Below are 18,084 nucleotides of genomic sequence, written 5' to 3' on the forward strand. Positions count from 1 at the left end.
CGTTCTGCGCGCATGGACAGCAATCTTTGAAAAACTACAAACACGGAAAATGATTTCCTCATTTCTAAGTGTTAACAGTGCCTCATCAGATTTGACCAAGCTAATTGGTCTAAATTTTTTAAAATAGGAGATTAAAAACAGTTGTGTACATTGAGTAGAAATTACAGAGAAAAAAAAGAAGTGCAAATCACTTTGTTTGCTTTGCCCGTTGCAGGGACAGCTCATCATAGTCGCACTTTCCTGATAGCCCAAAGGGAAATTTAACAGATACCTAATAGTTCCAGCCCTCAGACGACATAAAAGACTTTTCCCAATTTGTCAGTTTTAGTGTTAAATATAATGCGAGGTGATATCTGGGTACTGCTATATCCATGTACCTCGTAACTGTTGGTTTCTCTTGTTCCCTCCTGAGTCTCTTTTGGGAGTACAGTACACTTAATGCCTCTTTTAATTCGGATTTCTTGATTTTGCTGGCATAGGTAGATTAATAAAAATATTGTCCATGCCTATTTCTCGCAAATTTGTGTGTATATAAGAAATCCACGGGATCTTCAACCCCCCATCACAGCTTAGACAATCGGTTAATATCTCTTGCGTAAGAGACGCTGATTTGTTCATCCAGACCGAGTGCCAAAATAGCACTGGTCGGGAACTGACAAAATCTGAGATAAAATTTAAGTTTAATTCATAATGTGTGATAAAATTGGATGTAAAAATTGGCACATTTAATAGTCTCCTACAAAACCGATTCTCTACTCGTTGAATAGAGATGCTGTTCCCAATGCCCCAAACTTCTGCTCCATAAGTTGCCACTGGGACACATTGAAGTTTAAAAATCTTAGCAATCGCCTTAATGACTTTGGTTTGGGAATGCTTAAAATCGAATTTGTGGCCTTTGAGAATTTGCTCGTGGCCTGGGCCAAATGCCCAGACCATGAGCCATTCGCAGCAAAGGTCACACCCAGGTACGGAAAGGTATTGGTTGCAATAAGTTTTTCTCCCCCGACCTGTATGGGGCTCAGTCGTCGTTTGCCTGGACCACATGCCATTATAAAGGATTTTTTTTAAATGACTCGTAAGTCCAGGTCATCCATAAATGTGATAAAATTAAGAACCAAAGAACGAAGCGAGTTTGGCGTACGGCCCATTAACACCGCATCGTCTGCGTACAGAAGAGTGGGTATGGCTTTGCCATTTATTAAGGGTGCGTCTGGTTTAAACTTTGCGAGAAAATTACTAAGCCCATTTATGTAAATAATAAAGAGCAGGGGTTCTAAAACGCACCCCTGTCTGACTCCTCTTCCAATTTTAATGGGTCCCGACAGTTCCCCGCCTACGCCTATTCTCACTCTGGACTTTAGTATTGTCATTTTACTTCAATGAAGAGCGATTTGCTACTCCAAATGCATATTTAATTCCCAGCTCAAGTTTAATTTCATTTTTTTTTGCTCGCATGTACCGTTTTGTTAGGAAAATGGTGATGCTATATCTTAGAAGACAGTGCGTTTATAAACCACAATCATCCGAAGAATACTTTGCATTTCTACATAAACAGAAAGTGTTTCACAACTTTACCACAAAAAATGCAGAAAAGGATGTGTATGAATTCTCCATAGTCTGCTGATATTTGAATTAATGTTTCTACTGCTAAACGTACACATTTCAATAAAATAAAGTTCAAAGCAGTAGGATACAGAAGACACTGAATTGAACGCAGTTACTAAATATGGATTGCATAACAGAATACGTTTGACTATCCAACAAAATATAAGGCTTAATTTACTCAATGTGTTCAGTATCAAATATTAAGTAACACCAAGTTAGCAACTTTCTTTTAGCAAAATATGCTTATTAGTCAAGACCGATTGCCATCTGACTGGGTTCAAACTGAGGTGGCCTGGTGTGCAAAACAATGGAATGTGATGCAGCCCAAAAAAACCAGGTTGAGATTAATTCGAGCATTCCACCCATTACTTTTTTGTATGCTTCGGTTCTGCTAATGGATCAAAATTCAAACTGCTCATCATTAAGAAAACTCCTTGCCAATGATTAGCCAGCCACGGGATAATAATACAGGTCTCCTTATGTGGGTAGCCACCAGACCTGATCCTAGAAGTCACTTATTCAACCCTGCAGAACACAACTGAACATGTTCAATGGTTTGTCAATGTCTGAGAGAGACTGACAGCAACAGATGATTGTCGTCTAGTATCTACAATGGAGTCAAGCGAAATCCTAAATATGCAGACACCAAACAACCCAGAAGTGGTAGTACTTTTATTCTTACTTTATATACAGAGGACACCCTAATATCGCCCCAAAGGCGACTGCTTCTCTTTCAAAGGCCGGGTCAATTTCAACAGTAAATACCACAAGACACTTTGGCCTTCACCCCATTCAAAACCACTTTCTTGATAGCCTCTAAAGTTGCAAAGCATCAAGGATAAGCCTGAAAGCAGAGTGCAAACAAAGACGAGATTGTGCACACCAGAAGACCCCTGGCCACAAAACAAGGTTCTCAAATTGCTCCCATCATAGAAGACCTACCGAATAAGACCTTGTATATATCGCCAAAACTGAACCCCAAGACCTAAATGGATCATGGTTATACAGGAATAGACAAGCACATTTATCAAAAGCCATCTCCTTATCAAGCATCATCCTAGCAAGCCTACACCTACCATTCCCAAACAGACGCAATACTGTATGCCAATTTAAGTCCCCCATAGAATGGCCAGACTGCGCCACAATTCTGTAGCAAAAATAGAAAAATATTTTATTGGTAGTCGATCAAAGTTTAAGATACATACCCAACAAATAACCATCCCTATTTACCATCTCTCCAATGCCAACGTTCATGAGCATGATAACTGCTAATCTGCCTTTCTGTACTAAGAGCCACTCAATAAAAAATACCAAAATCCCCGTGTCATTTGCTAACACTGGTGATGAAGCAATTCCTGTTCTTTGGAGGCAGTGTCTCGTGCAAACACACTAAGCTAGCCCTAATACTCTGAACTCTTACAACACCATTCATCTATTACTAGCATTATGCACACCCTTTAACTTCCAAGATGCAAAACGCCCGCTGGGGAGTGGAAAAAGAAACAATTTGCCATTTGAGAAATAGTAACTCCTTACGATGCCAAGCACTATTTTTCACACATTTTTCCTGCTTTTCATAAAACTGGAAAACTTTAAATTAAAAATAAACCCTAAGCAAGGCTTGATGGGTCCCATCAAGACCATACAACACTACATTTCCTACAGGAGCATCCTCAACACCGGTTAACATGCATACATTTTTAGGTCTCGCCTGACCCAGCGCATGCGCTGGTCTGGCGAGACTTATTGAGAGGGCTCCAAAAAGTGCTACCAGGCCAGCCTAGAGCTACAGTGCATGTGCGCGGGCTCGCGCACCGCGATTACTTTCTCTTTGCATAGCCAATAGGTCTCGCTTTTGGGACCTTATAAGTATTTAGTTATGCAACTGTTGCATGGCTAAACACTTATAAGGTCCCAAAAGCGAGACCTATTGGCTATGCCAATGCTTGTTCTTTTTGTCATAAAGCAGAATTAGGACTATATGGCTCATTGCTGCCTGTTCTTGAGTCTTTTTAGCCACCAGCTCTGGCACTTTAAACTCTGACAAAAAAAATAACCGTTGTCCAATCTCTGGAAGAGAAACTATCACACAAGCTGTCTAAAACAGATCATTTGACAAAGATGCCATGGAAGCTCGACCGCCAAGGAGAAGCCACCCACTTTAAAATGGTAGCCTACAATTCCTCTTCCATAAAAAAAGCTGGCACAAAAGGAAGTGTTTCCAGTGCAGAGAAAGTCAGATCTAGGATGAGCGGTACAGGAATCTTGACCACACAAGTGATTAATAACCATAAGGGTAGTTTTTCCCCCCCTTTCTCAGACGGTAAAGTTATGAGCATACAGAACCTGTAAATCAATATCCGATTGTGGCACATCTTGAAAAAACTTCTGAAACAGCCAAATAGTGAACCGGCTCTTCAGTACCCAGCATTCGCTAATAATGAAAGCTCGTAGATTATCCCAACATTGACTATTCTTCAAATCATCCATTGCATATCTACAAACCTGCTCTGCAATGTGTGCAGCTGCCACCTCTGTCACAGCGGTACTTTATTTTCATGTCTCAGTTTGGTCACTGCACTAAAAAAACTAGAGTTGATCATAACAGACACTTGATAATCGCAATCCAGTGACATCAGTTGAAAAATTAGCGCACGGGTAAATTCTACCTCATCTTCCTTAAGAGATGTGGAGAAGGCAGCAGGCAGGCAAGAAGAGCAGAATGTGTCCGTTTGCTAAGGGCAATGGAGCTTTTCTCTTTCTTCCTCTTTGACTGGATATGCAGGGTACGGTTGGTTATCTGTGGGAAACTCCTAATACAGAATCAAGTACCATGCCAGTAGGTCAAGATGCAGTGGTGCTTACTCTATCGCTGATAGAGAAGCATCTACCTTTTAGCATTGTTTGTCCTGACCTAACATGCCTCTCCTCAGGCAATCTGTGGCATTCGATTTAAAACAATTTCACACAATTCTGTAGAGACTCCTCTCCAGGATCCCCTCAAGTATTCTCTGGCAGTTGCCAAAGCTGTTGCCACAGCCATCCTTTGAGATCAGTGAAGCAGTCCAAGATTGCAGGCGACAGCCCAGGTCTACTTCTGCCCAAAATAATCAGAGAGCTGTTCTGATGTAGCATTATTTCTAGCTGAAGTGTCCAGAGTGTGGTACAACTCCATCTCCCTGTTGAAGACTGGATTACGCCACTGCAGCACCTACAGAGGATAGCTGAATGCTACTGATGACAACAAACAAGTAACCAGTGACCTCTCCGGTGCCATCATCAAGCAGGAGGGACCTCCCATTCTGTAGCACCCAACATCTTCACACGCATCACAGACAATTTCCCAGTTGAGGTCTTAATTTTCTGCACCTGTCGCAGAAGCACGTTAGAATCTTGATCTTTTTCACCCATACAGTCTTCCACCTTTCCTGCCTTTGGCCACTTCTAAAACAATTTAAGGTCTATACCACATTGGGAGGGGGGAAGAAGGGTGGGCGTGGGCAGGGGTTTCAGATCGTTCTGGCTGCCCGCAACCCAGCATACTGCCATTGAGGACAGCGATGCCGTACCCCAGGGGATAAAGGAGTCTTGTAGCGCTGTGCAGCTGCATCTCACTCCCTGCACTCAATATATACATTTAGCCAAAACAACTGACCAGGTGTAGCTTAAGAGAACTGTTTATTGGGCTTTGAACTAATTTCACACCCTGATCACTAGTTTACAAAACTACCAATATCCTACTCCTTAGGTGAAAAGTGTACAGTAATGGACTGCTTACAACATATGTTAAAACACACATCACTTAATAGGTCCAGATGGCTACCAAGTCCATAAAGACTATTCACTTCTGAATATAAATGAATGAACTCTAATCAGGTTTCTTGATGTTCTCAGCGCAGGGTGGGAAAAATACAGACGTGTGCGGTCTCAGACCCACTTACCAATTGCACTAGTCTTAACTTAAATCACAAAAGAAACAGTAAATATGAGCCCTGAACACAATATAGAAACTGCAAACAACTAATTACTAATTAGATATTTCTTGACTTGCATTCCAGTTCTTATGAACACCCAGCTCCCGAGAGAGGATTTTTTATGAATAAGAAGCTGAACTATTTGAAAGTCCCAAGAGTAACCTGCTGTTGTACTTCAGTTCTGCCAGCATTCAGGTCGTGTTTAGAACATACATACAACACCCCCCCCCCCCCTCCCCCCACTAGTGGCCAATGTCAAAATGGCACAGTTTCATTGATAGCATTCTCATAATCCAATTGTGCCGTGGAGGGGAATTAAAAGGGGGTGCTTTCCATGCCACCCAAATAGCAACAAGGACAAAAAAAAGAAAAAGAAACAAGAAACCCCAATTCAGGTAGCCAATATATTTATTGAAAAGGACGTCAATCTTGCAACACAAAACACTAGCTCCAATCCAACAATCCAGACGCGCTCAACTTAAGCTTCAGCTAGTTACCACTTATCCAGTTTAGTACTTTTGAGGAGCACTTAAAAGCAGTTAGGTGGCACGGTATTCCATGCCTTTTTAATTTCTTTTTCTTGAACAAGAGTCGATAGCTGTTAAGCACAAATAGCAGGGATAATTGTAAATACCAATATACATACATGGAGAATTTTGACAATGTATATGCATTATATAGTGGTTTATCGACAATTATGGCGTTGCGGGATCTTCAAGAGAAGGGACACATGGCGGGGTACAAATATTGCCACGGTAGTCATTCCAATTGCTCCATATAGCAGACCATTTTTTGGGGCACCCCCGTGCAATGTATACCGTTTTTTCTCGGATCATGCACCAGTTCTTATCGGCTTTCAGAGCTTCACCTTGGGCAATACCCTGGAACCCCACAGTTAAGCTATATCCCTTTTTGCCACCATCAAACATATTGCTGCTCATATTTTGCCTTTACTGCTTAAGTCGGTGGATTCCCATATATTTAGAAGATATCTTTTGGTTCCAAGTCTCAACCCGAGGATCTCACCAATACGGTCATGGATTCCCTTCCAGAGGTTCTGGATATGCTCACATTCCCACACAATATGCATTAATGTACCTGTGAATCCACACCGTCTTCTACATATTCCCTCGCCTGCTTTACCCATTTTGACGAGCTGAGGCCCGTAATATAGATTCTGTGGAGAATCTTGATCTGAACTAGTCGCTGTCTGGAGGAGATTGCGACCTCCCGAGGAGAGGCCAGTGCCTCTGGCCAGTCCTCATCAAGTTCCAGTCCACCCCCCTCCCAACGTTCCAGAGCTGTTTGAGGGGGGTCAGGGGTGTTACTAATCAACTTTTTACAAGTTAGGGATATCGCTTTCGTCGCCATCTATCCATCACGCAACCTGTCCTCCAGCTGTGAGGATCCTGGGGGAGTGATAACCTTCGGCAGGAGTGATGTTAGGGCGTGCCTCACCTGCAGATATTGAAAGTGTTCAGTGGTGGCCAGCTTATATTCCTGTTGAAGAAATGCAAATGTGACCACCTCGCCCTCTCCACAGGTCTCCAATCTTTGTGACCCCTTTGTGGTCCTCAGGGTGCCCAACTGTTCAGAGTCCCATAGTGGAGTAGCCAGTGTGAGCTTCCGATCCCATCCCAAGATTCGATTGGCAGCATGCCATACCTGTACCGCGTGTTTGGTCGGTCCCGTCAGGGAAAATCGCTGGGCCTGGAGTATAATGTGGCATTATATTTGCTGTTTGGCAGTAACCATTTGTCCATCCTGTAGCCTGGGTCGTCCCAGCAGCGGTATGTGCAATGATTAATTGCGGTTAGATGGGCCACCCAATTATATTTTTAACATCCAGGAGCCCGACCCCCACCCGTCGTACCAACTCAAGGCTAATTTCTGCAAGGGGATACGGGGGTCGACGGTCCCAAAGTAATTCTCCCTGAAGACCTCCAATCTCCTTAAAATATCGCCCCGGGACCGGTTCTGGGAAGTTTTGGAGCACGTAGAGGAACCGCTGTAGCGACATCACATTTTGATCAACGCTGCCCTACCCAATAAGGATAGAGGGAGCGCCTTCCAGCTAGCTACGTCTCGCTTTTGTCTCTGCAGGGGCGGGAGCAAGTTTCGTTAATAACATATCCTGGAATCTGACGTGATCGAGATTCCCAAATATTTGAAGCCATCCCTTGTCACCTGGATAGGACATCCACTGGGCAGAGGAGGAGACTCCACTGAGGACATACAACAGGGACTTAATCCAGTTAATTGTGTACCCATAGTATTTACCGAAATGTTGTAAATATGTTAAGCACTCTGTGAAGCTACGCCTTAGGAGAGGAGAGGTACAACAGGATATCATCCGCATAATGAGATATGCGGTCCTCCCACGCTTCAGACCACTTCAGTCCCCGGATTACCAGGTTTCTGCGGATCCATGCCGCCGAGGGCTCTAGTGTAAGGGGGTCAACGGCCAACCCTGGAGAGTCCCACGGCCCAGCTCGAACACCTCAGACTTTTTTGTTGTTAATCACCACTTGCGCCAAAGGTTTAGTGTAAAGGAGACGCACCCAGCTCATAAAGTTGGGGCCAAAGCCCATCTTAGTCAAGACCAAAAACAAGTATGGCCATTCTATGGTGTCGAATGCCATTGTAGCGTCTAGCGAGACCACGACTGCGGCTTCCACCGCATGTAATCTCCTCAAGTTTAGCGCAATGTTATGATGAGGCATAAAGCCGGACTGATCTGGGTGTACCAAAGAAATGATCACCTGAATCAAGCGCGTCGCCAGTAGTTTAGCTAGGACTTTTGGTTCTACATTTAGTTAAGAAATTAGTTTATACGAAGCACACTGATGCATGGGTTTACCCTGTGTATTGTGACCAATGTAGCTACCCTATAGTCGTGGGGAAGCAATCCCACCTCTCAACTCTCCTCGAGCATGGCCAGTAGGTGCGAGGCTATTAGGTCTGGCTTCAACTTGTATAACAATCGGTAGGCCATTTGGACCCAGGGCTTTGCCTGACTGCAGGTTCCCAATTGCCTAAGCAATTTCATTGTTGGTGAACTAGCTATCCAGTTCATTTTTAGGTCTCGCCTAGCAAACGCAGCGCATGCAGTGCTTCGCCTTGGCGAGACTATGGTTGTCGGTTTTGCTAGCGAAGGGAGACAAACCATGTGGGCGCACGGACAGGCGATAAGCAAGCGCATGGCGTCTCCTCTCTGGCGTCTCCCCTCTAGCGATGGTAGTTTTCACGGGCTCCCACCACGCACTTGTTAATTTTTAGTTCATGCTGTCTATTACTATGGGGTTATATTTCCATCTAGTGGCTGTTTTGATAGTCTAACAGCAAACTTTAATGCATGTTTTTGTAGTGTTCATTTGAAATACGCCATTTAATGTGTAACAGAAGAAGCTGTTAAAAAGCTCTGCCATGATTTAAAATAGGAGTCGTCTGTGTTATGTTGCATTTTCTATTGACCATCACTTCACCTCCCGAAGTCTACGCTTGGCCACTACTAACGCTAGCAAGTCAAGGAAGCTAAAATGTCCTGTCTAACCACTGCTAATCCAGTGTCTAGAAAAGTGGCTGAGGAAAGGGTTGGGAGCTATGGAACTAAAAGCCATCCCTAACTCCGTTTAACCTGAGCCGGGGGTGGGTCGGTTGTAAACTGTTCTTCCCTCACTGCTCTCAGTGTAAGCGGTCCCCCCCTCCCTTTCTAAGAAGAGACGTGTGTTATTTAAGAGCGGGGCGGGGAGGAGGCGGGTGTGAAGTTACTCACTGCTGGGCCCGGGGGTCATTTCACGGCTCAGTAGTTGGCATCACGTGGCGGTCGCCTGCCTTCACAGCCCTGCCGAGGATCACAAGCTGTTTGACAGTCCCTGGCCACCCCTCCCCTGCCTCACACCCGCCGAGGAAACGATAGCGCCTTGAGGACTCTATCTATCTACACTCTGTTCCCTAATAATCCACACAGGGCTCCCACAAGACATTTTGCAATTCAATTTAGCATTTGCCAAGCCTCCCCTGGGTTTCTCACCCCTGGCTTCCTCTCAGCCCTTACTTGTGTTACGAGCAGGACCACGTGATATTGGACAGGTCGTTTTAATACCACGGCTCTCCCACAGCGCTTTTCACCTGCACAGGGCAGCGAAGCACTGTACCGCAAGAGATGTGAATGAAACCGATGTCAACCGAGGATGGGCAGATGGTACCGGGGGGGAGCAGGCTGTCTTGGGAAGCAGTGCGTTCAGTTGGTCTTGGGGAGCATGCCAGCAGCCTGTACTGGAGAGCGCTGTAGACAGTCTGTACCTGTGTGTCCTGGCAGCCTGCCAGCTGTCTCTACCAGTATAAGGAGGAGCAGTCAGTACCGGGGGGCAGTCTGTACCGAGGAGCAGTGTGCGCAGTCCGACTTAGGAAAACCTGGCAAGCACTCTACACTGGAGATTAGTCGAGACAAACTCATGCAGACTCCTATGGGGTGCAGCACGAGCAGTCTCTACCAAGCAGCTGTCTGAGCAATCTGTGTCCAGGAAAGACTGTCAGCGGTCAGTACAGGGGAGCAGCTGTACTGGGGAGCAGTCTGTACTGGGGAGCAGTGTGAGGAGTCTGTCCTGGGGAGCTGCCTGCAGTCTTCTATAGAGCAGTGTAGATAGACAACCACACCACACAAGTGTTAGGTCCTGAGAGAAGTCTGTTTGCTTTCTGTACGGGGAACGTGGCCTGTACGGGGAACGTGGCCTAACGGCTAGAGCTACCGACTTTGAAGCTGGGGAACAGGTTGGAGTCTCTGCGTCCGCTCACCACCCTGTGATTCTGAGCAAATCCCGTAATCTCCTTGTGCCTAAAAAACGAATGTGTCCTTCTGTAATGGAATTGGTGCTCATGTAAAGCGCTCCGATACCTTCACGTTGAGTTCGCGCTATATAATACAGCAACAAAATCCGAGAGCAGTGACTGTTGCGGTCTGTACTAAAGAGCATGCTAGAAAGTTCATACCGTAGAACAGCGAGGCACCCTGCCCTTGAAAGTAGTGCTTGCTGTCTGTACAGCCGTACGTGCCTGCAGCACGTCAATCTGTGACAATTTCTGCCAGCCCTAGACTATTTACCGAAAGGTGCACGCGTGACCTATGACCACTGTAATGATAACTATTGTATACAGCACTTGATGCTGTCCTAATTTTTTATAAGCGCTTTAAACAGGTGTTAATAGTAGTTAATGTAATGTTATTCAGTGCACCGATTGGTAACTCGACATTATATCGCTGCATTACTTCGCTTATGGAGTTCAGTGCACCAAGGTGTCCTGGCAGCTAGGCGCATCAAGCTCCCAGAGTGCCTCACTGATTAAATGAAACCCTTTCCTGGAAGCTTAGATGCAACTAGTCGCCATAGAGATGACCCGAGAGAAGTGTGCACGTGAGGGTGTCGCACACAGTAAAGATCACTTCTACGATAGGCACAATGGGGAAGTTAGATAGTAAAGGACACTTTCGTGTCATTTCAGGATAGCGTGCGAAACAGGGCTTTAAGTGGGATGAAAAAACGGGGGGGTCTCTCAAAGGGGTGTGGTCAGTAAGTAGGGGCGTGGCTTAAAAACACTCAAGCTAAAAATCTGTGCTCAGCATAGTGTGCCGCCAGATTTGTATGTTGCTGTTTCTGTCATTGCACCCAGCAATACGATACAGGTAACATCATACCTACAAGTCAGGAGTATTTGCTCCCTCCCTCCCCGGACGCTCAAGTGTTTACATTTTATATTGAGCTTTTTTGTCATTAAAATGCGTACAACATCCATGTCTAAGGCACGCTCAAAACATAGGAGACAACATCACGGCACACACTTCCTGCGTCTCCCTTTTGCTGTCCATGGTGTTACAGTGAAGTTGTGCCTTGCATACCACCAAAATAAACATAACATGGAGAGAATGGAGGAATCTTCATTTGTGAAAGCTGACTATTGCTCCATGAATCGCTGCTGCGCCGCACCACATAATAAACGCGACCACTGTAGAACGTCGGCAACAAAAGGCCGAACGACTTCTCCTTTAAGCGAAGCTAGTCTATGCTGATTCTTTGACCTTGGCTTCAATCAACATGAAAGCGTTTGCACAATGTAAGAAGCCACTTTTTTTACAGTTAGATGTCTTTGCAGTACTGAATTAATCAACAAAACAATGACCTGTCAATCTTTAAAGCCATATTTGAGGCGGTTTATACTGAAAACAGTTTAAACTTGGTCTTCGCTATTCCACAATCCTGTTTTCTGTCTCACAAGTGCTGGGTTGTATTGCTAGGCCTCCAATGCCTACCAATGCCCACGTAATTGGGCTGAATACAGAAAACATTTGTGAGGAGTTACCTGATGGCAACGAAGCTATGCCTTCTCCGCAAATATATATATGTCTACTTCTTTCCATAGCGCCTATTGCCAATATTTAGCGGGTTCCCCAGCAAGTCTACTTTCTGTGAGATTAAGGAGCTTTGGAAAGAGTGATTTTCTAAAGATCACACTTTGATACAATGGGAAAGCTGTAACTAGAACCGTAAGAATAAGCTCAACTCAATTGCAAGTAATAGCTTTCTCCATGCAACAATCACTTCAAAACTTCACAGAGAATCAGGGCTTTAAATTAGTGCTCTAAAGAATAAATTACCCATGATGCTGTACGTCAAACAGATGAATTATGCGGTTACATATTTTGATGAAAAAGGGGCTCTTCATTTGCAGACAAGGCCACAGGGAACAATTAAACAACCACCGATTCCAAGTAAAACATTAAAATACAGATAATGCACGATAAAGCGTAGTGTTATCCCCTTTGACAAAGCGGAGTGTGACATATGCCTTCTCCAATTCAACATCTGCTCCTTTTCCACATTTTTCTCATTTTTCTCTACCCCCTTGAGCCGCTTTTCACTTTTAAGGTCGAGCATGGGAAGCGCGTGCGCTTCTCTGCGAGCCATGCTTTATGAACTTGAAGCCCCGCCAACATGTCATTGGCTTGTTCCATTGTCCTTCCTAAATGCTGCCTTCTAATTCGTTAATAGGCTTGTTAGTCCCTCCTTAGCACTGCCTTGTCTTAATTTCTAACCTTCCATGAGGACTGGCCCTTTTACTTCGATTGTTGCAGGTTAAGTTTTATTTATTCTATAAGCACTATTTTCTTTAATGGTTTCTCCTACTGCAGGCACTACATGCGTTCCTGCAACATTCAGCGTGCCATGCACGGTTTCACAGGGAGCTTTACAAAAAAAAAAACATTTGTCAACTTGACAAACAAATGCTATTTTGGGGTAAAAGTGCCCCATGCCGCGCATTCACTTCGATAGCTGCCGCAGACATTTCTTTAGGCACGGCTCGTCTTAAGAAAGTGACATGACCTCCATTAACGTGAAAGCCAGCATGGGGCGCTTGTAAACAACAAATATTTGCAATACAATATGTCTCGCATTATTGAAATTTTGACCTATTGGTATTGTAAATGACAAAATGCCTTTTATTATTGCAGGTTTTTAAAACACAAAATAAAAGGCAGTCTCATTTGCAATACCAATAGCTCAAAATCTCGCAATTGCGAGACCTATTGTATTGCAAATGCTTGTTTTCTTTTGTGGTGAGTCTGGGGAGTTGTGTATCAGAAAGCAGGGCCAGGGAGTCGTCCTCCGTTAGGGTCGAACTCGCCCGGTATATGGAGCGATAATACTCAAACTTGTTGACTATTTCTTGCGGATCAGTTATTTTCCCACCCGACTCTTCGGATCTCTCTGGTACCAGTCTACTTGTCATCTCTTTCTTATCTAACCAGGCAAGCAACTTCCCAGCTTTGTCCCCCAGGCCTACAGTCTTCCGTCCTCGTCTCTGCCCAAAGTATTGGCCATATCAGTGGCAATAGCTTTGCATTCGTCCCTTTTGAGTTTTAGGGTGTGTAACCTCTCTGCGTCCCCGCCCCCACTTTTCCAGGAGGAGGATCTCATTTTCCAGACAGACCAGATCTTGATTTTTCTCTTCGTGCACCTGCAATCAGTGAGAGCGCCTGCCCCCTAAGCACTGTTTTAAAGGCCTCCCACAGAGTTTGGGATGAGGGTACTGAGTTCTTGTTTTCCAGGAAATAATTGTCTATAGCTTGCAATAGTGCCTTTTTGACCACAGGATTTCTTGGGTGCCAGGGGTTTACCACTCGCCCCGCTTGCATTTGCGAGCCAGATTTAATTAGGACTAGCTATTTTTAGGTCTGGCGAGTAGGAAGACAAACTGACTTTTGACCTCTGTCTCTGAAAGCAGAGGAAATGGGACAAGATAGCAAGATTTAAAGGCATCTTTATTGCTTACAAACTGAATGAGCAATGAAAATGCCTTTAAATCTTGTTAACTTGTCACATTTGCTCCGCTTTCAGAGACTGAGGTCAAGTGCATTTCATTTAGGTTGAGTAAATTTTTTAGGTTACTAGCCCTGCAGGTCTAGTAAAAATGAAATAATTTTTCGAGCGCTGCTCCTCATCAGTTTCTCACCCAGGACCAGTTCCATCCATATGGGAGAGTGGTCAGAAATACCCCTCGACATATGTTTAATCTCTCGGATGTCGCCTATTTGGGATGCTGGAACAAGGAGGTAGTCGATACGAGACAAGCTGTTATGTGCCCCTGAGTGGAAGGTATGTTGGATGCATCCCATGCCTTTTTAAAACAGAGTTGCACTTTATTCAAGAAAAAAAATTCTTGTATTGTCATCTATAGGCCTGTGGAGAACGTTTTCAAGAAGTATGTGCAGATGCAGGTCGGTCTTATTAACCAGATGAGCATACAATCAAATGCACCTGCTTCGGTATTGGATAGAAAAGCAGTGGGCAAATATGCTAACCTCTTGGATTACATACACAACAGATTCCTACAAAGTATTAATGGCTACTGCAAACTGATACAAGACTCAAATATGGAAAATCCAGTCTAGAGCTTCATCCAGGCTCGTATGCATGACAGGATTCACATGGCTATGCCAAATAAATTCCACAACGCCTCACCCCTTTCTACAAAAGGGAGGGCAATGAGTTATGCCCACAAAGATGCAGGGGTACTAAACCGTGCCAGCAGTCAACTTTCTGCCTTGCAACCCAACGCTCTATTGTCTCCACCCATTGCGAAACCAAACCCATAGATCACATCCCCAGCCTAATCATGGCAGCCCTGCCACACTATAAACCCGAATCTTACAGAAGTGCAAGATACAGTGTCGCATCTCTGTGTTTTCTCCTTAAATAAAAATATTCTCACTTAGGCCACAGACGTGGCAGTAAATAGATCGCAGTTTCCTTGTATAGTCCATTGATAATAAATGACCCAGTATTGTTGAACAGATGCGGCATATGCATTGATCTGATCGGATTGTAATTGGTTCCTTGGAACTTAGTGAGTGGGTGAGGTGGGGTTGCTGGGTATGTATGCGACTAATAGTTGTTGAGCTTATGATAAAGAAATAATTGTGCAATGTGAATATGTATATTTATTACGAATTGTGAAAATAAATATATTTTGTACAAGAAATAAAAATGTTATTTTTGCAGCTCGTGTGTCATAGTATCGACCTTTGCCAAGCGATTTCTGTACAGACGAAGTAAAGGTTGCGTTAAAGTTTTAGTGATATATTTATGCTTAATTATCCCTCTTCCGGACCTAAGAATTAATGTTGGTGTTACCTTTGAGGTTTTTCATTGACGTGACAGCTTTTCACATCAAAATTATGGAATGCTGGACAAGGGCATCAATTTGTCACTTAAGTCAACAGCCCTAACTGGCACTCGACGAATTTCACGCTGATCTGCTAAATAGTTAAACCGCATTGATATGTCAAAATGCACAAAAGCATGTCCCCGTTTTGATGTCCCATCTTGGTACTACTAAAATCTCACCTGTCCCGACTGTAAAGTCAGACCTCAATTCAAGTGACAATAGGCGAGAGAACAAGAACTCACTTCATAAAACACTTTAAAAAAAAAAATCCCAAGCCTCTGACGAAACATGGGCGGATGTCGACAGGTTTTGGCAGCCAAACCACAATTAATATTTTGGAGGAACATAATAAAGCGTTCAAATAAAAAATCAACATAATCAACATGTTTATTAAAATAAACGTCTCAGGTTTTGCAGTCGCTGCGTCCAATATAAGTGACTGGTCTGTGTAAGGTACCGCACAGGACGAGGCCTGACGGACGCGCCCACCAGGGTGATCATTTGAAGTTCTACCAGCGACATCCTGCAGACACACCAGACCCAAAACGTTTTAGCAAACAATAGCGTGTCGCGCTTCATGGAGTTCTACCAGACCCAAATATCAAGATGGAATGAACGTATGCCCGCTGTCGGTGCTATACTGCGCAAACGTGCATCGATCAGTGAATGATGCGCGTTCCTTCTGTCACGGGAATCACATCCTGCATGATAAATAGTGTTCCAATGCAAGTGCCATGCTGCAATGGCAGTCCATCCAGATTTACTCAACAGGGAGGTGGTGAATGTTATCTTTCAGAATCATTAACTGAACGAACAGGCCAACGTAAAGTGTTTTGCCATGTGGCCTAGATCAGTCACACTTGACACTGCATGTAGACCACTCGAGTACAACTTAGCGCACGTCAATATAGCGGAGCCTTAAATAACAGGGTATACCACCCTGCCTAAATTCTAAATACACTCATCATTGTGCGCTCCAGAATAGAAGTTCCGCCAACGTTTTAAACATCAGAACTGTTAACACTCATGTCACATGCAGCCTAGGAGGGAATAAACCACTCTTTATTCCAGTACAATAACCGATGGTCATGGCGTACAACACAATTGATTGATGGCACCACTGGCCAACACGCTGATAACACATCACCCATTAAACTGATGTACACAAATGAATCTCTGGTCCAAACTCGCCACGGAGGGAGGATAATAACTCATGACCTCACAAGCCAACGTTGATCAGCTGTTTCACGCCTCAGCCAACCTCCAGCAAACTGATAAGCACAATAGACATTCTCATCAATTAAACAATACTAAGGAGAATATTCTGCACTGAACTCCTTGAGCTGCCAGCCAACTGATCGAGACTGTTACAAACAGCGTCGGTCTTCAAGTGACTGTTAACACCACTGGCCTCTTGAGCCAACATCCCAGACGAAAGTGTACAAGTCTTCTGCTACAACGTTAGTATTTTTCAGAGATAACCACTTATCGGTTCCCATGGGCTCCTCTGATCGCCAGAGCATTTCGACAAACACCATTATTTAACGCACGCGGTCCAGAAGTGCATGTATGTGGTGGGTTCACCGCCGAATGCCTCTTATTTCCACATTTCATCTTCCCTAATAACACATTTTCAATGCTGCACCCAGGTAGCTAGTGCAGGTCGCCATTAAAAAATGACAAACCAGCCATTCCAACCAATGGACAGCGTTGCCTTTTCACTAACTGGCCCACCCAGTCTACGCCCATGAAACACATCCATCTTCATCCACAAACAGCCTCTTCATTATCGACCCCAGGAAGAGCTCAGTCGCACCCGCCTTTACATCCAGTACGACCCACTTGTTTTCTGGGGACACTCCCTTCATTTAAACAGCTGCTCATTATCTTTCGACACTCCCTGGCACACCCCAATGCACACTAATCTTCTATACAGTTGTATTGCTTCCTCGCTAAACATTCAACATCACTCTCCTCACGAATTCTTGCAGTAAACCTACACCTGCTCCTTCCTGACCAGCAGGGTTCTTAATCACACTGCTTTACCTCCTTGCCCTTAACCCTAGAAGGTTACCCGTCTCATTTACTGTCCCCCTACCTGCTTCTTTACAGCCCACCCAATCTCTCGCGCCTCCACCCGCCTGAGAGCGGCCGCCATTTTGTGCCGGTCGGCTGGGCCCGGGCGCGGTTCTCACCGTCATATCGTTCGGCCTGCTCGGCCAATTTGGCCTGGTACACGCGGTCCTCGCGCTCTTGTTCCATGCTGTGTGGGGTAGGGGTGGCACACGGCGGGGCGGATGGACGCGGATTCACTCTGGGGCTCCGGGCGCCGCTCCCTGTCTCTCTCCGTCCGTGGCAAGATGGCGGCGGCTCATCCGGGCACTTCCGCCTGCGCACGCGGACAGGCGCAGAGCTCCATGGCAACAGGTCCCCAGCAACAGAGGGGGCGGGGTCTACGGCTCGTGTGCAAAGCTTTATGCTGTCCCATCATACAACAGCAGTCATATTCTGAGGTATAGATAATGTGCTTTTAGGTGGCGGTCGGTCCCCTTACAAGTCAGTAGTTACCCATTGTGTTAAACCCTCCCATGTTCAGTAGTTCGTGACCATACACATGTAACTCCAATTTAGCGTTATTCGTATACGCGATTAGACCAGATTCAAGCGGTAGAATCCTGACTTTTAAAGCCAGAAATAGCTTAATTGTTGGATGCTTCCTTCCTTAATTTGCCTGTTTCAATAACAGTCAATGGGGGGAATACACTGTCGGATTTTTTTTTTA

The 18,084-nt window shown here is 44.8% G+C and overlaps 1 protein-coding gene across 9 annotated transcripts in view; it reads right to left on the minus strand.

The window, feature by feature from the left end:
* The window catches only part of YWHAE (tyrosine 3-monooxygenase/tryptophan 5-monooxygenase activation protein epsilon), a 202,761-nt gene extending 185,060 nt beyond the window's left edge, over positions 1-17,701 (minus strand). For 6 of the 9 annotated variants that reach the window (XR_014980011.1, XR_014980012.1, XR_014980010.1 and 3 more), the window contains exon 1: positions 17,498-17,701. Coding sequence is in view for 4 of the 9 variants with exons in the window: in XM_085649041.1 (XP_085505167.1) it covers positions 17,498-17,564 (67 nt within the window). In the remaining 5 variants the exon portion in view is untranslated. Of the gene's footprint in view, positions 1-17,400 lie in introns of all 9 variants that reach the window. The other 3 variants (XR_014980009.1, XM_085649040.1, XM_085649042.1) reach the window with 1 other exon arrangement.
* Between the last annotated feature and the right edge of the window lie 383 nt (positions 17,702-18,084).

Source organism: Triturus cristatus, chromosome 3_2, assembly GCF_964204655.1.
Source record: "Triturus cristatus chromosome 3_2, aTriCri1.1, whole genome shotgun sequence".
In the NCBI taxonomy this organism is placed as follows: Eukaryota; Metazoa; Chordata; class Amphibia; order Caudata; family Salamandridae; genus Triturus; species Triturus cristatus.